This window comes from Phalacrocorax aristotelis, chromosome 1, assembly GCF_949628215.1.
Source record: "Phalacrocorax aristotelis chromosome 1, bGulAri2.1, whole genome shotgun sequence".
In the NCBI taxonomy this organism is placed as follows: Eukaryota; Metazoa; Chordata; class Aves; order Suliformes; family Phalacrocoracidae; genus Phalacrocorax; species Phalacrocorax aristotelis.
Window position 1 is genome coordinate 146,300,164 of NC_134276.1, and position 19,524 is coordinate 146,319,687.

Below are 19,524 nucleotides of genomic sequence, written 5' to 3' on the forward strand. Positions count from 1 at the left end.
CTGGGAAGGGGTTGGGTTGGTGGTGGCAGAGGTTTGCTGACTTGGTATGTTTTCCTAGCAAGGCAGGTTTTTTGGCAGTGGATGTAGGGGATTGCATAGTATGAAGATTAGTGATATGCAATGAGAAAGTTCAAACATTAAAACATTTATTTCCAGTGTTTGTTCATTTAACTCTCAGCTTGTCTTAGCCTTTTAATGTCTTTGTGTTTTTGTTGTTGTTTTTAATTGTGCTTACATTAGTAAGGGTTGCATTATTTTTGTGCTGTTGGTTTGGCTTGTATCTGTGGACTGTGGATATGACATGTCTATATACTAATGGCTAGAAATGTGACAATGCGTATGATTTTTCAATAGACATTAACAGAACAGTGACAATTAGTCAGAGTGGTTGCCAGTTCTATCAGCAGTCTTTACACCATAATATTTCAAATAAAACGTTTGCTTCAAATAACCAACAACAAAGTCTATATCAGCAATGTAACATTTTGTAATGCTTATGCAGTCTAAACATTTGAAAACAAGGAAATTAAGAACCTAAATATGTTACGCAACCTATGTAGAGCACATAAGACAGTAGGCACATAAAAGTTAATGAGCATTTTACCAGTGATTACATTGAAATCAAAGACTACACATATCAAGAAAATATATTTCATCTCTGTCTACAGTAACCTTATGTTGATGATTTTTTTTGACATTTTTAATGCAATTGTTAACTGTTTTCTTTAACAAAAGGCTTCTAGCGATAACTGTTACTAGTTAATGTAATAATATTTTGTTGAAGAAGTAATAAAGGCAGTTTAATAAGACAGAAGCAAACTTATGGTATTTTTCTTATACGTAATATGGTTTTCATTTCAAATGAATCAGCGCAAGTCCCAGTTTTGCAGTACCTTTGGAAAACTTTTAAAAGCACTTAGTTTCTGTTTAGTCACCTAAATATATCTTAAAAGCCTGTCAGAATCCTAGTCTGAACTCTGGTGAGGATGATTCCCTTGAGCAAACTCGTGATCTCAGTTATGACTTTCTCACACCCACTTCCAAGCCCTGCACACAGCATACCGAGACACATCCCAAGTCACGTGGCTGAGGCCAGAAATGAAAAACTATTTCCAAAGATAGTCAAACTTGATAACATTTAACCCAGCCTCAGATGACATGCCGTCTGCTGGCTAGCCAATAGTCAGGAATCACTCACTGCTATGACCAAAAGTAACATCTAATGAGTAAGGTAACCTTGAAGCTGCACTGGAACAGGCTTCTAAATACCACTGTTTCCCACTATTCTGAAGTGGACACATATTGCAAACTCCAGTAATCTAGCTTAGCAACTGAATCCTTTTTGAGAAGATAAGCAGAACAACTTTCTTTCCAAAATGATGATTTTGCAGAGGAGGTCTGCCTGATCTAAGAACAGACTACTTTAAAGTGTGAAATTAAACTGTGTTACTGTAACTCTTCACAGTAGGAAGAACTTGGCTGCAGCTGATTTCTGGAAAAAATCTCAATGCTACATAACCTGACTGTCTAGGGAGGACAGGATCCACTTCTGAGAGAGCACTCAAAATTACGTAGTCTTCAGGCATTGTTGGCACACCCTTATCAGAAGGCTACAGGCCAGCAGCTTATAAACCCTAGCAGTCAGATTTTTCTGTCAAACATCAGGTGCCTGCTGTGAAAGACTTGGCCTGTGATCTGAAAGTGACTGTTAGCGTTAAGGGCATGGCATAAGAAACACAAGTTGTTAACATGAAATCCAACTTTGGGATCTGCAAGTTACTGATGAAGAATTTATTCATGAATCAGACTGTGCACCTGACTGAGTAAAAGCTATAAATGTAGCTAACTGTCTTGCACTTTAAAAGCATTTTGTAGCATTAATCTACACACTCATACACTAAGAACTGCTTAGATATGTGGGCCAAAAGAGCTTGTTCATGAGAACAACGTGAAACCGTTCAAATGCATGTCAAATTACTACCTTACCTGCTGCAGATGACAGAGGGGCTGATAATAGGGTCTGACATGCTAGGTGCACTCTGAGTAGAAGTTAAGACTTTGTGTGGCTTTGCACCTTGCTTGCTGTCAATATCTGTAGAGTCTGGAAATGACACAGATGATGTTTTTCCGGTAGGACTTGTAGCAGGCGTCCCCTGAATTGGTGAATGGCATGGGGAAGTGAGAGGTGAAATATTTGGCGGGATACCTGGCAAGAGAAAACACGGGTCTTGTCAATTAACAGAAGTGGCAGAGGGTTGTATGAGTTCACTGTGCAGAAATACTGCTCTTGAGATGCGCAGGTACCAGCACAGCTTCCAAATAGAAAAATAAAAGAAAATCCTCCTTCACTCTGAGCCAAGCCCACAGATGTCACAGAGAGATAAATCTCCATTAATATCAGCCACTTCTACCTGCTGAAGGTCTGGCTCAAAACATGAATAATATTCTCCTTGATGAGCAGGATGCACTAACTAACTGGCAGGCATGAAATGAAAGGCATGCGTTAGTGGCATGACTATTGGTATCAACATATTCTAGTGACAGAGACACCAAACTCCAAATAGGCAGTTCCCAGACCCATATGCAGTTTCTCTCTGCTTCACTGTCTCCATCTGTAAAGCACGGACAAGAAAGGCTTACTCGCATTCCCAGCAGATTTGAATTTCTACATTTGTGTAGACTAGCAATAAACAAAAAAAATATAATTTTTTGGTAGTCATACATTATATGAATATAAGATATTGCATTTATGGTGCCATTTTCACATTCCTCACAGATTTCAGCCTTGAACTTGTGCAGCTTGAGTTTATTTTTCAATATCTGTTGCTCACTATGGGAGACTTGCAACCATTATGTGTACCTCATGGTATTGTACTCCTGAGCTGGTGTATCATAAACTGCCAATATCCACATGTGCAAACACGAGCAAGATGAAGTTCTCTCTGTCCCTTATTCTATACAGGCACCACTGCCAAGATGAAATCCATCAGCCAGTCCCAGTGTTTGAGATGAAGCGCTGCCTTCTTTTTGAATCCACTTCACATTTTCTGGTCTCAGACAAAAAGGACCCATTCCCAATAAAGTGCAGAGGAGCAAACATAATCTATCTTAAAAGGGAATGCATGTAAATTGACTTACCTCCTGTTCTAAAGTTTGTAGGAACCCAGCACCAATTAATTTACCATGTTCATCTTCAAAGCCAAATGATATAAAGAGCTTAGGAACTTTAACTGTTTTTACATTTGAATTGTGCCCGCTGTCTAAATGCATTCCAGACACAAAAATGGTCTTAGAATAAGGCAACATGTTGACATAAGTTTATGAAATACTAACCTTGAAGGATATATGTATACAGTTCCAGTGTTTTTTCCTGATAAAAACTTACTGTGATATGAGGTTAAAATATGATTTACTGTTGACAGCCAAGAGTTAAAAATAATCTCTGACAGTTACTCTGACAGTTGAGATATCCAACATCTCCTAAATTTTGATTAGGGTATTTCTCAGCAAACATGTGTTATGTATTACTGTCTTAATTCAATTATTGCAACTAGGATATTACGGTAGTCTTGAGATCAGAAACCTACAGCCTACAGAAAAATTAAAAAGTTATCAGATGGCCATGACATATGGAAATTGCTTTAAAATATAGAAAGCCTCCGTTTCACATTTATTAATCCTTTGAGATATCCGCTTTCCATCCAACAGAAATATAGCTTCAAAAACATATCGCAGTCTGTTAATTGCACAGGGGACTGAGTTGGATTATTATGTATTATTATGGCTAATAGAGAATACAATATATATGGTCATCTTTCAACAATTTAAAACAAGTCCAGGGAATTTTAACAGCAATTTTTGCAATAATGTTTCTAATCACCCTGGCTTTCTATTACTAGTCTGGGCTCCTGTCCATTGAAATATGTTTGGTTGTGGGTTTTTTTTTTAAGGAGTAATTTGCCAGGGTAGGTAACCAAAAATAAACAAATTAACCAGGAAAATGCAAATCTATTTTCAATAATCCAATGTTTAACCATTTATTGCCAAAAGTGAGAGAACACATGTCTTGGTACAGCAAGGAATTTTGAACAATCAAGATAAGAAAAGAATAATAATACAGGAAGAATTTTTAAAAGTACATCCATCTGCTCAGGTCCTCCAGAACTTTTACACATGTGCAGTGCTGAAGAAATAAAACAGTAACTTCAATGTGATGTGAAATTACATACAAAAACACTTGAGTTTACCTCAGAATTTTGCCAAAATAGGTATAGCTAGCAGAATTTTAAAATGCTAATGTTTTCATGCAAAAAGCTGAGTAAAAAGCCCTCTATTCCTCATCTCTAAAAATCAGTAAGAGCTACCTGGACTTTCTCAACAACGAATATACAGAGATAGACCTCTGAATGATAACGGTTTTGTCTTGGATATATTTGCATAAGATGGGTCAGTTGCTACCTACAGCTCTGAATGACATTACGTAGTCTGTGCAGTTAATCTAACAAATATTACAGAAAACACTCAGTTCTCAGCCCTGCTGTACTCAAGAGGTTTACATGGATATAGATCACAACATAATTTAGTTATGCCACATCATGTCATGACTAACCTCTGTAAATCATAAAATTAAAAAAATTTACAATGAGCTATACTAATTTAAGCCACTGTTTTGTTTTGTTTGCCTTTTTTTTAAAGAAAGGAAATAATTATATTTATAATGATGGAAAAATAAGAAAAGACACAGATTGGACAGAGATCAAAAGCAGCTGCACGTGCCAGTCACAGAGAAGCAGCTAAATGAGTCTGACAGAGCCACGGACACCCACTCACCTTGACGGCTCTGCCTTTTGGCATTCAGGTGGTTGGTAGACGACATGGCGTAGGAGGTGGAGAAGGACCTGCTCTTCGTGATTGTCATCAGAATTGAGCTGTTCCAGGAGTCAGTGCTGCAAAACCAGAGTGCAAACAAGCATTGTTCGACACAGTAAAAAGCCTCAATGGCAGACCTTAAGAAGTTAGGAGCCACAGCAAGAAGAATGTAATACTGAGATAGCACAAAATCTGATGAGGGAAAGAGCATCTATCTGTTGGCTGAACTGCTATTCGTGAGGCACTCAGTACTGCATTCAGCAAAAATACTTAAAAGGCAGATACTCCAAAGCTGGACTTCCTTCAGTGCTGAGGCCTATTCACTTTATTTATACAAAGATGTCTTCATTATATTGTTCTGACAGTACAAAGAAGCTTAAAAGTTGACTTGAAATAAGTTAAACATATATTCTTTTTTTAATGCCTCCTTACAAGAGCCAGAAGTGCCAGAAGTTCTCAGTGTAAGTGAACAGTCTCCTTGACTCTGCTGCAACCGCCAAGGCAGACACCCAGTAACTCTTTGGGCACTGGAGGAGCTCCTTGGGAGGCTGGAGGAGGCTTGGAAGAGCCCTGCATTGCTGTTGCTAGTGGTGTACCTCTTCTCTGGGTGAAACACTCATGCTCTAGTCAACTGAAACACGTGCTGCATCTCAAAAAATATCCTATTGACAGACCCTGAAGATATTGGTCATTGATCCAAGAGAAACTTACCGAAGGAAAAGAGGGTGCACGTGTCTGTGTGTGTGGGGAACAAAGGCTGGTACCCTACCACAGGATGGGCACATGTTTTCAGCCTTCAGGCTATAACTGTGTACCAGAAGATGCCAAATACTTCTGTAAAGCAAGATAATTGTGTTTATCATTGTTTTCCTGAATGACATTCATCAGATGTCAGCTGCTTGCAGGGAGGTAGCACTGGCTCTTATCATGAGGCCTGTGACTTCTCTGGACAGATCTGTTAAGCCTCTCAGGCTCCATATTTCTTCTCACAGCCTCACACCCAAGTGAGGAGATGATATGCAAGACAGAAGACAGTGTTTTAAAGCATCCTAGTCCCACCTGAAATTGAAAAAAAAACTTGGGAAAAAACAAGATGTTCTGAAAGAAAAAAAGCACGTAACATTGTCTTAAGTCTACAAAAACATTACTGTTTTGGAAGAGCAAGCACTACCTACAAAAATATTTGCTGGTTGTCTCTGTTGGCCCAAATTCCTATAATCTGTGATGAAGTAAGATGAAGAAAGAATCCAGCTGTTTTTTAAAATTTGTTTGTTTTGCGGTTTTGGTTTTTAATAGACAGGAAGAATATAACACACTGGTCCACTGTAAAGAAAAAACAAACCAAATCAAAAAACCCCAGACCACATTCTTTGACTTCTTAAGGGAGAAGATATAAAAGTGACTGAGAGAAGGAATGTGAAAGCTCTGTTATTTTCCCCAAATCATTTGAAGCTATAAGACGACCATGTTTTACCAGTTTAGTGACATGGGGTTGGAAGAATACAGGATTACTAATCTTAAACAGAGATTTAAGGTAGATTTTTGCAAATATGTGACTACAGAAATCTAGAGGTGATGTCCCAGACTGTGAGGAACAAGTTGCAGATTTTGTAACTGCAGAATAGGCCACAGGGCAATTGCAGTGTCATTTCCCCTCTCCTACCCTTCAAGCCATGAAATGTTTCTTTCTCTGTGACCTGTGGTGTGCTTGAATTTGATACACTGGAAGTGGCAGATAATCAAGACTTTTTTTTTCCCCCCCCCTTCAGATCAAAATTCTTTTCCTTGAAAGCAAATCTGTATTGGTCTGCCAAAATTTTTAAAGTTAGACTTACAGGATTCATTTTTACCCTTTCTGGAATACACGTTGTTTCTCCTACTGTAAAAGATGAACTGCAAACAGTAGGCTGGGATGCTTGACAGAGCTATAATTATACAATTGGTGACATTAGATGTAGGAAGAATTGATAGCCTCCTTAACTGGCTCATCATGCAGAGTTATATAACAACCGTAGAAAAGGACCAACAATAATATTTAATTGCTCTCCTTCCCCCTCTGATTCCCATCTTAGGATGCTTACATACTATGTGAAAGTCTGGGATCAACAATATAAATCAAATGCACTCTGGGAACCGCAGGCCGGTGACTGAAGAACATTTCCATTTGGTTATATCTTCTTTATATTTACTTTTACTGAGATATATGGGACTCCTCACAAAGGCAACTTTGGCTAGCCACGTATTTTTCTTGCACCAGACATTCAGTCTGCCTTGCAGGCTGCCTTGAGCACCTAGGCGCTCTGCACAAGAGCCTCCTCTATGGGAAAGGTTTACGTGTCTGGAAGAAAGGCTGACCAAAGCAGCTCTCTGTGGCTGCATTCACCCAAGCTATGCAACAGCAAACACTGGTGATATTGGGCCGTCTCAGGTCTTATCTTCTTCTCCACTACCAGCACCAAATTTTGAATTGCAGAAAACCACGTGAGTCTTCTGATATCATGGATCTAAATTATATTCTTGAATTTGGTGCTTTTGCTCTGCTCCTTTCCCCGTAGCAAAGCATGTCTCCACACTCTTTCCTCATCCACAAGCTCCAAAATGATAGCCCTTGCTGAGGTGGGGAGGGGACGTGAACTCACAGGGTGGCACCATATCTACCAGGCTGCACGACTGACTGCCCTCCACCCTTCCTTTGAAGGCTCTGCTCCTTTCTGACTAGAACAGAAAAACACTGATGGAGCCAGAAAGAAAGAAATACTGATGAAATAGCTATGCAACATATAATAGTTAACAGTGCCTGGGACCCAAGCCTCTCTTCTCTCAGTCAAGCACCCTTCCCACAACACAATCCATTCAACTCCTTCCTTCACTGGCTGCTACTGGATTATCCGCCACAGCCCTTGTGGTGGGTTAAATACAGCTCCCCTCAAGCCATCTGGTAGCACGGAAGTCCCAGAATTCAAGGTGCCTAGGTCTAAGTGCCCTCAGGCAGAGAAACAACTTTATTAGGGTAGTTGTCTGTAAATGCCCTAAATCACTCAGCTGCTGGCTGTAAGCAGCTGAGCAGACACAACTTCTCTCTCTCTGTTTGATGGGAGGACTATGTATTTTATGATACTGGCTCAGGGATCAGGCCCTGAGAGAAAGAGAATGGGTAAAAGCAAGCAGGGAATACCTAACTGATGTAGTCAGTCATGAGTGACTATAGCCAGAAGATAAAAACCCGTCCCTTCAGAATAGTGAGAACTAGTGTGCTTCTGGGTGACTCTGAAAGACTTTCAGGGATGTGCCTTAGCAAACTGGAACTAAATTTTGCTTTGGGCACAAAATGGAGTAGGTAGGTACCTCAGCCTATGCAAATCTCTTTGCAGATCTAGTGCTCTGTTTCTACGATGCTCTATATGAGCATAACCTTAAGGTGTATATGTCGTCATTGAATCCAGAACACTTTCCAGGCAAGACCAACAAATAATGTACAATTCCTCCAGTGACTTTGCTGAAATTCATTTCAAGGCTTCATTAATGATTGCTTTGTAGTTGTGACTCTTCCAGTACCAGCACCTGCTTACAGAACCCTTGAAAATATGGGGCATCTTAAATGAATAAATAAATAAATAGAAATGGACACTCAGTCTGCACACCAATAAAACAGCTGTATGTATTTGCTTCTTGTGGCAAATTAGGAAAAGCCTTTTTAAGTAGATGAGACAGCTGGGATTAAGGATGGGACAGTCAGGATCCTGAATTCCAGAAGCTAAAAACTCTGTGGTCAACAGGAAAGTAGTGTTCCACTGCACTGCTTGAAGTTAGGGAAAGTACAGCAACCACCCTGCAAGAAAACTTTACGCTGCCCGTTTCATTTTCAGCTTTGCTTTCAATCTCTTCTAGCAAATTTTCATTTGTAATTTTACTCCTAGATTATACCCTTTTTTTTTTCTGAATGGTAACAAATCTCCTTTCTTCTCTCCACTAAATCACTTTTGGACTTATCTAATTCAATAGTTTTTGTTTACCATCTATTGCTGGTATTGCGTTTGCATGAGTTCATTCAGGGAGCCCTATAAGCTTTCTTATATTCTGGAACTGAATGCGGACATGGGCTGCAGAGCATGACAGTGCTGTACAGCCTATGATACTCCATTTCTATGGACAAACACGCACAGAATTATGTATTTTGGGAGGATCCACTTAAAATCAGGCTTTGTGTTCTGGAAGTTAATACCTAAAGGATGGAGAACTGCTTTATGAACTTATTTAATGACAGGACCACATCACTAGGTGTATTCTTAGAAGTGATGTTCAGCAGCTGGGCTATTTGTGAAAATTTTTTCTTGGCTAGGCAATACCCAATGGAGGAAACTGCTACATATCATGAAGACTTTAACCAGATACCTTGCCTTGTTTCCAATTTTATTGTGCAATTCTGCACTTTGCTAGCATAAATAGATTTATTATTTTATTTTGCTTCCAAATAATAGGAACAGTTTTGGCATAATCTGACTAAAATTGGGAATGCCACTTCTTTGGCAACCCAATTTAGAGAAACATGAAGAAATAGTACTAACACGCTTTGGAGTCAGCATTTTTAAGTAAGGGATAGTATCACACAGAACCAAAGCAATTTGCCCAGAGAGAGACATAAGAGAGAGAGGACTTAATTTGTAACCTGGATGAAGATGATTCATGAGGTTTGATGCTGGCACTGCGATCCCTTCTCACTGGAGCTGGCTCCAGTGTAGGTAATCCTGTGGCTGATGTTGTTGTGGTCCAAGTTGAGGACACTCGTCTCAGCAGTCCTGGAGGCAAACTTCTCCGTAAGCGCTAGAGAGAAATCAGTGCTTAGAGTTTATATAGGCTTACAAAAACTTTAAACATGCAGAAGAAAAACATTTCCATTTGATTAATTCTGCCTGACAACATCCAGTGAGGTACCTCCAATCTGGATTCTCCCAGGTCTTATGGTGCCTACTTTCTATTCAAATCAACACAGCCGGTGCTTTAAATGCTTGGAGGGTCTGGACCACCCTCCTTATTTCAAGTTTACAAAAAGGTATATATCCACAGCCCCATAGCCACAGATGTTCAGCACTTGGAGCTCTCACCGGAGCCAGCCATTGTTGGTTGTGCTCTTTCAAAATTTTGGTCATACATGATGTGGCCAAAGTCTCTTAAACAAGTCATCAGGGCCACAAAGGTGACTCAGGGATTGGAGCATCTGTCGTGAAAGGAAAGGCTGAGAGAGCTGAGATTGCTTTGCTTGAAAAAGAGAAGGCTCAGGAGAGATCTTACCAAGGTATATAAATACCTGAAGGGAGGGTGTAAAGAAGGTGGGGCCAGGCTCTTTCCAGTGGTGTCCAGTGACAGGACAAGATGTAATGGGGCAGAAACTGAAGTACAAGAAATTCCACTTAAATGTAAGAAATTTTTTTTTTTACTGTGAGGATGATTGAGCACTGAAAGAGGTTGTGCAGACAGGTTGTGGAGTCTACATCCATGGAGATACTCAAAACCCAATTGGACATTTTCCTGAGCAACCTGCTCTAGGTTGAGCCTAGAGAAACCTCCTCCATTGAACTTGCTTGAGCTGAGGGACTGGACAAGATGATTTCCAGACTGGAGTAGTCGATCTCCAGATGTACTTTCAGCCTCAACTATTTTCTGTGATTTAAACTGTCACAAATTCTCAGAACCAGAGATCCAAGGCAAGAAAGGCTGTAAAAAAAATAAGGGAGGGGAGCTCCAACTTTTTTCCTGCTATATTTACCCAATCCAAAGTTCACCCACTGAAATAAAACTTTCATGCTCTGGGATATGATGTCTCCTGAAAAGCTTAGAGAAAGTATCACTTTACAGCAGATTTTTCTTGACTCCCCTGTGTTTTTCTTTCACCTGACTCCTCATTTTCTCCACTAACACATTGTTTTTCCAAATATTTGAAGGCAGAGATAATAAAGGATGATGATAGAGAGTCTTTGTGGATCCAGTTTTGCTGTTGCAGATGCTCTAATTTTATAAGATGTTTCTCTTGTAGTTCTCGTGAAATGTTTATAGTTAAGAATTAAAATAAATATGTCTCTGTGATGAAGAGCTTTGACTTTGCCAGAGGGTTAAGAGATATGAGATGGAAGAGACTTGTGGTTCTGAAGCTCAAACTTAGAGATAAATACGTCAGCATACTATCTCCTTATCCTTATGCTTAAGGTAAAGACCCTAAATCTATATTTAGACACTTAAATAAAGGACTGCAAACTATTAGTTTTATGAACCGTGATACATTTAGGTCAGTGAATTCTTCAGTCAAATTAGTTCTCTGTAGCATTAATTCATTTCTTCATCCTTCATTTCTCTTCTCCTCACTAGGTGTTATGCAAACTGGTATCTGTTCAGCGTGTTTGCTCATGTGATGGCAGTGTTCTTCCACATAACTTTTCCCCTCAGCCTAGAGTACAGCCATTGTAGACATGTACACGAAAATAAATTGGAAAATAAGCCTAAAAACCTGTGAACGTCCATTTCATATATACAGCTGCTACATAGGTAAAGAGGGTAATAATTATCATCATACTAAAATATCTTAAAAAATGGTTGACAAATGTTGCAATTCAGATACTGGGAAACGCAGGAATGAATGCTGGCTGTGCCATTTGAACTGTTAAAAAAGCATTTGTCTGTGCAGTGTACTCTGCCTAAATTTAATTTTACAAGGGAGATTTTGGTTTAGCCTCAAAAGTGAAATGTAAGCCTTGCAGGACAGCTAATTAGCAATGAGCCTACAATTCAAACTACTTCAAAGCTGATGCGTTCTTTCTAATAGTTCACTTACTAAATGTGGGTGGTTAACACTAGTTATTTCCTATTGGATTCCTGAGCTTTCATAAAGCCATATGTCAAGGGAGTAATATGTGTATTTTTTTTTTTGGTTCAATCTTCTTTTTCTTCTTAAGACTACTTCTCATGAGCTCACAATATTTGTCATACTAGAGTATTGTGATGATTTTATTTGCTTGTTTGGTATACAACATTTTAAACTTGATACAAAGAACCTGCAGGCCATCAACACTTTTTCATTGACTTCTATAGGTTTGATACCTCTAGCTAAAGGAAGGAAAGAGACACTGAAATTCATACAGAATTTTAATTTCCAATCTCCAAAGTGGGCAAAAAGGTCCCTCATATTATTACTTAATTCACCACTGCTCATTGCCTAGGATAGTCACCCCACATGCAGTGGCTCAAAACTTTTGAGTGGGAAGGGAATTTCTGTGTGAGAAGTATTGGGGCAGACTTGTGAGCCTGGATGCTGAAGGGCATTTGCTTGCTCTGCTCCCTATCATTTCTTCTCTCTTAAGCTCCAGCCAACACCTGTGAGGAAATAAGCACACTATCTACGTGAGCTATCCTGCGTGGTACATCATCTTCTAAAGGTGCCTGAACCAAAGTTAACCTGGCCATGAGTTGAAGGATACATAGGAATTGTCTTACTATGCAACCAACAACCTATTTAGGTGTCCTTTTATAGTAGGGTATGATTAGTGCATAAGATGTTAATCTGAAGCAAACAAGCAAAAAGCCCAGTGACATGTCCCACTAGTCCAGTGCTGTCCCTTTAGGGAGAGACAAGTTACAAGATGATACACAGGGTCCAGTACTTACCTTGGGAATAGCTAATTTCTCTCCTTTCTCTGGACATTCCTCTGAGTCAGAGCAGGTGTAGTTCTCACTGAAGGACACCAAAGGGTTCACCCTTGGCTTGTGGATGGCCTGGAAGGTTAACTGCGTATTAAGCAAGTTGCTCACTGTTCTCAGCGAAGTACACACATTGGGGGGCAGCGAAGGATCCGCCAGAAGGTCTGTAATGAGCCCATGTGCTTCTCCCATGACAGCAATATCCACTGTGATACTGGTACCAGAAGACTAAAGAAGACAAAAATAATACCTGTAAGACAACAGCAGTGAACAACCTGCTGAGCAGTATCTAAAGCTGTGGTGAATTCTCTTCACAACTTTTGTTAAAGCAGTTACCCACAGAGTGGAAAAATCATAACATGAAGTAATTTTTTAAATAAGGAGAATCATGCTGAATAGATCGATCATCAGGCATAATGCTCACACCCTGCAAAGAGTTTGGAATTTCATCATACCTGATTTCCCAGCTTTCACCATCTGCAGCTGACTTAACCCATCTGAATGAATTGATCAGGCTCCCTTCAGAGGCACAGTCAATGGCCAGGGGCTTTTTGCACAAATAATTTTGGAAACATAGCTTAGGATGGGAGGAGTCTCTCGAGAGATTACTTTCCACTAACTACAGAGGCATCTAGAACAACCAATGTTCAATGCCTACACTTAAATGAATGAAATGAATCTCAAGCACATACTGAGATTTTTAAAACATCTCCATACTATTTAAATATAGCATTCTGGTACGGTGGCAACAATATTCTTCTCCAAGCAATTGGATATTGGACAGCTACACCAAAATTGAAATGGAGTAAAAAGTGGGTTTTCCAATCTTTATTTTATTCAGACAGAAGTGATGAGAATAGTTACTCTACGCCTTCTACGACCAATTCAGATGGCCCTTACTTTTGCTTGGGTTTGAAATATATCCCTTCTTTACATATATCACAGAATGGTAGGGGGGTTGGAAGGGACCTCTGGAGATCATCTTGTCCAACCCCCTGCTTGAGCAGGGACACCCAGAGCAGGCGGCACAGGAACGCATCCAGGCGGGTTTTGAACGTCTCCAGGGAAGGAGACTCCACACCCTCCCTGGGCAGCCTGTGCCACTGCTCTGTCACCCTCATAGGAAATAAGTTTTTTCTCATATTTAGGAACATTTTTCTCATATCACTTAGGAAGAATTAATAACTAAAGTATACGTAAGCAGAAATAATACCAAGGAGCAGCTCATATCACCAGCAAACCTCACACACCCTACCCAGTACATGTACATAATTGATCTGTAAATGACGCATGGCAAACCTACTGTGGTTTGCACAGTAAACTGTTTTTGTTTTGCCCAGGTAAACTGTCTTCATATGTGTAGTCCATCCAACATATACACAGGTATTCTAACACCGCTGTAGCAAAGGGCTTCCAGTGCACGCACAAGAGGGTTGATCCATAAATGCATCTTTCAGTTTCTCCAGAACTTCCTGACATTCAGCAGCTCCAACTACCATCTGTCTCGAAACCCTGTAGGGCAATATATTGGCACTAAAAGAAACAGTCTATTGCCAAAAGCAGGAAAGTTAAGTTGGTGAATTGTCAACTATATTATACAATTGCAAAAGACTGAGGATCTTTAAAATCTGCTAGAGGAATAATGAGATTGGATCAGCACAGAAGTAGAACAACTAGAAAGGCATGCGGCATATGAACCTTCAATGCAGCAGTGACATTTCAGTCTCACTAACTGATGCACTATAAATCACCGTAAATTCTGTGTGGAATTGCTAATTCAGGACACTCCAAGACTGACCATTTTTCCTTTGCTGTGTTTCTGACACACAAGCTCAATCCTGCTGCTACTGTTAGGGACTTCTCAGCAGGTGTAAGTGCAGTTTGCCAGAGAGACCATTCCAGGAGATTTTGTACTAATTTGTTTTCATGTACTTAGAAAAATCTAAGATACACAGGTTTCCAAATGAGCAAGTTATGCCTGTGAAAGAACATTTGGGTTTCTTGGAGGGGCAAGTATGTAGCATGGTGAATTGGGCAGACTGCTTAGCAGGAGAGTGATCATGGCCCTGGCCAGGAGTGTCTTGCAAGTGACAGCATTTATGGACCTCACAACACATCAAAGAACAGCGTAACAGAGCTTGACACTGCTTTGTTATCATAGAAGGCTCAACAGGCAATAGCAAAGTATTTCTGAGGAAAGTGATATATTAGCTAAGTATAGCTAAACCTCTCCCCACTATCTTCCCAATTGCGTAGGGTGGACTTCAGGCCCTCGGCAATAGCCGTTTCACTCCATTGATCTGCTCCTTGTGTCCTAGTTCTTGCTAACACAGGATCCACATCTCATGTCCTACTTTTTGTGAAGTAAGCTGCAGGACCAGAAGACAGGCCTCCTCACTCACCATCCTCTCACACACCTAGAAAACCAGCCTCTTCTTCCCACATTTCTTTTCTTTGTCATGATACCAAATAAAATAAACCAGAAACTCTTTGATATAACAACGTGCTATTTCATCCTACTGAAAAACATTAATGGCTGAAGTTAATCTAATGGCTCTTTCATTGCTTAACCTCTCAGGAGTGCATGCAGAAAATTCTGGCAGATGCTAAAGAAAATTCTTAAATTAAAAGACAAGGCTTGGGATGGGAGGAATTAATTATCTATCTTAACCTCAGTCCTGAAAAACAGACCAAAGGGGAGTGAGGAAGAATACATCATTCAAAGTGCGATAGGAGCCTCATATTTTCAGCAAAACTACATAATCTACAGTTTGAAATTTTATTAAGCCTGGAGCCTTGAGTTGTTGACTGCCAGTCAGAGACAGAGATTAATACTTCAATGAAGTAAACAAGTCTGACTCAGCGGGCCATAAGCAGAGGCACAGATTTTGTACAGCAGTACTAACAGTTTGCAAAGCAGCCAGCATTGTTCTCCATGATTAGTACCAAGTGGGGAGAGGGAGAGCCCTTTTCTTCTCAACGGTGAGTTTCTGCCACATGGTCTCCGACATGTGGGGCCGCCTTGTCACGTCTCGGTGACCCCTGCCTTGACTCTGGGACCCAGACAATTTGTCTGACTCAAATGCCAGGCTGTGCTGAGTTATGCGAGGAGTTGGTGCTGAGGCCATATGGCCCAGGAACCAGGAAGAGAGACGCCGCACACCGGGTCTGCATCCTTCCTCCTGAGCTGTGTCTGCACCTCACCACGAAGGACAGCTTGCACTCAAATCGAGTTAGGTACCTACACACGTAACACAGAGTAAAGCTGCTGCAACCCATACCCCACCAGAACAAATCAGTGGAAGTGAAGCAATTCGGTCGTTGGAAGTGTGCCTCACACCTGGGAAAGGCTTGACAGTTTGGCAATAGCACACACGATACCACCTCACCCTCTGCACAGTGTGCTCTTCCTACAGCAAGGTGGCAGGACCTTTTGCACTTTTGACCAAAAGGGCACTACCTGAAGATCTGACACTTTCCACTGACACCGCACATGAAACCCATGATGCCATCCACTCTGCCTGCATGGAGCACGCCCACAGAGGTCAGCTCCATGCCTGTAAGGAGGTGCACGCTGAGTGTCTCTCACCAGGGCTGAAACAAGATGTACATGCTGCCAGCATAGCCCAGCCAGGGTCACCATAAAACACCAACAGCAACAAACTGTGCAGCGTGACATCCTGTATTGCATGATATTTCAAAGTGAAAACACTTTACTCAGTATTTCGAAGACATTGCTGTGTTGTAGTTAGCTGAGCTGCTTTAAATGGCACTTTATATATATCATAGTTATGGTATTGTTTGAACTACTCTTAATACTTAGAATCAGAGCATATGTAAAAGGAGAACAGACCAAGCTTAAATTGCTTTTGAAGAAAGAAGCAGGGTAAGCACAGCTCTAATCCACCGATTTCAGTATAATAATAGAACAACCCAAACTGGTACGGTTTATATGTTGTAATTTAATTGCACAGAACTTATATACAGGAAAACCGTTTCTTTTGTGAGAAGACTATTTGATCTATCTCAGAATGAATTTAGAGCACTATCAGACTAGTCTGACTAGACAAAATTACAGGTATTTAAATTATTATTTTCTAAAAGTAATAATAATGAATTGACTGCATGAAACCATTTAAAAATATTCTATTTTTTAGATTCTCTATTACAAAACAGTAGAGAACTGTGTATGCTTTGCAAACCATTACTCAGAAACTAAACTGTTTTTCCCTAAAGGGCAAGGAAACCTGGAATTTTTTATAAAATACATATGATGATGTGAAACAATATAAAGATTTATGCAAGACAGTAAATTGCTGAAAATTTTAGATTGATGTAATGGTATATATGCATATACACACACATGTACACATATATAATATATGCAACACAGTCTTTCTTTTATGGTAAAAGTGCATACAAAATCCACTCTCAGACTTTGTAAGTAGTTTTCTACTAACGTGCATAGCCTCTGCGTGAACTGATCTGGATTCTTTCCAAACCACTTTACTCATCGAAACTCAAAGGCCGGATACTTGGGAATAGAGGCATGAACAACATGCTTGCAATCAACACTAACAAACAACTAACTTGATAAAACAAAACAAAACACCCAAAGAGCTAAGCTAAAGTGAATTTAACTTCACAATGGTCATTTACCAATTTATGCTAATAATTGTGAATGCAGTTTCCTCCCATGAATTTTGGAGAAGACTGGCTTACTGTTCACTTCATGACTTCATTCCAACTCTGATTTAAAGCGATGTCATGCAGTGACTAAAACCAAAATGCTCTAGGGCATGAGAATGAGAAAGCAAACAGGCCAGAAACAAAAGCAAAACCAGATCAACTCAACATGCTTATTGATAACTAAAGTAAGGAGCAAAAAAAAAAAAAAAAAAAATTCCTTACAATGCTGAAAACCAGCTGGTTTTGTGCTTTCTTCCTGCCTCCTCCCCCCTACCCTCCCCTTTCTTTTTTTAAACTGGCATCCAGGTGGGTGTTTTAGGCTGTGGTAACATCTGGAACTCCTAACTGGGCCCAAATGCACTTGCTGTATGTTTTGGGTCATCTTTTTATGTACAGAAATAAAAGAAAGGATTTTTCCCTAAAGATCTCAATATGAAAATTAAGATGGCCAGATCACAGTAGGATGCATGAGAGACCAGGGACAGACATGCACTGTTCAGAGCACCAACTGTGCAATCATCTAAGTTTGCACGTGTGGGGACTTACTGGGAATTTGCAAGAAAACTTTCACGTACCAGGAAGCACACATACTGCTGCAACTGTAGGACCAAATCACAGGTACCATGTCCCACTGTCACACAGACAATTTTTGTCATGGCAGGAAACTTATCTTCAAGGAACATTCTCAAATGCAATGTGAAAACAATATTCTGGTAAATTTTAATGATCACTTTGAATTTTAAGGTTTGAATAGTTTATTTTGGATTCTGTAACATGGCTAGAAAAAAAAACTTTCAAAATTTGCATAACCTTCTGTAGGCTTTTACATTACCTTTCATGAAATCCCAATCGTTTTCTTATATTAAATTATGTATAAAAATCTGAGAATAGCTTTTCACTCACTAGGTGAAAAAGCAGATAAAATTGTGTAGGAAAAACAAATTTAGGAAAATAGGAATGACAAATTCCTTTATCCATAAGACCTGATAGATAAATTTGGTATACAAATTGTTCTTGGTTAAGAAACAATTGACCCACCTGTGAAGCAGATTTGACATCCTTATACTTAACAGATGCCTTACTGGAAATAGAAGTCTTCCCCTGCCCCTCATTGGGGTTTTGCATATGATTCTCATAAAACTGAACACATCCAGTTCAACTAAAAAATACTGCGTGCTCTGCACTCTACAGGAAAGGACGATTAACATGACAACATGAAACAGTCAAAACTTACGCATAATAAAAAAATAAAGAAGGGGTCAAAAAACCCCCCTACAGTTATCAAACACAAGCCACAATGCATTTCACACAGCCTCGTGTTATGGAAAAAATAAAACCTTCATTTACTGTGGCTTGTACAAGGAAAAACACTGAAGGCAGAGATGCTGGCCTTTCACCACATTATCTTCAAGAACACTCCGTAAGTGAAAGAATGGGGGAGGTGAAGAGGGAAAAAAGGAAAAAGGCAGCATCCAGCTTATCTTCAATCTTCACACAATTACGAGCAACAATAATTCACAATCTGATATAGTTTCCAAGTCACATCATGAATGCTCAGGCCAAGCTGTCTGGAAACAAAATTAAAAGCAAATATAATTCTCCATTATTTTAATGTCCACAAAGTGATTTGAAGCATAAACATGAATTGGCTTCTATGGAAATAATGAATCATTTTAAAGGCGCCACAGACTTAACTACTCCACCTTTCACTGAATGACTAAGGAGAAAAGAAAAGTGTGCGTACAATCCTTTGACATTTCACTTTTCTGTATTTAAAGCTGCAGAACTGGAGTTGTACCCAGACTTCTTACTTTTATTTTACTCTTACTTTGTACTTGGTACACAAGATTTTGGGTTCTCTCTTCTCTGGCAAGCAAACAAGACATTTATGAGAATCTTTTCTCCACCTTAATAATGCACAGCAATTTCTCTGCTCCCTGGCAGTGGACCAGCTGCAAGCTCTGTAAGGCATATTCTTTGGTAGGACTGAATATCACACCTTCCCTTTGACTCGAAGAAAATCTTCCTAATCAGCAATGTAATAATTAATTTTGCTGCCGATTCTTTACAGCACTGAACAACATAACCATAAAGCAAACACTGAAGCACAAGAGACGAGCCTGATTGTCCAGCTCTGGAGCCCTCAGCACAGGAAACACATGGACCTGTTAGAGCGGGTCCAGAGGAGGGCCACAAAGGTGACCAGAGGGATGGAACACCTCTCCTATGGGGAAAGGCTGAGCGAGTCGGGGTTGTTCAGCTTGGAGAAGAAAAGGCTCC

At 39.9% G+C, this 19,524-nt stretch overlaps 1 protein-coding gene across 2 annotated transcripts in view; it reads right to left on the reverse strand.

The window, feature by feature from the left end:
• The window catches only part of PDE3A (phosphodiesterase 3A), a 265,092-nt gene that overhangs the window by 37,772 nt on the left and 207,796 nt on the right, over positions 1-19,524 (reverse strand). For both annotated transcript variants that reach the window (XM_075114585.1, XM_075114593.1), the window contains exons 3-6: positions 12,523-12,783; positions 9,536-9,690; positions 4,831-4,946; positions 1,987-2,206 (exon numbers count right to left, since the gene is read on the reverse strand). In XM_075114585.1, coding sequence (XP_074970686.1) covers positions 1,987-2,206; positions 4,831-4,946; positions 9,536-9,690; positions 12,523-12,783 — 752 coding nt within the window. The remainder of the gene's footprint in view (positions 1-1,986; positions 2,207-4,830; positions 4,947-9,535; positions 9,691-12,522; positions 12,784-19,524) is intronic.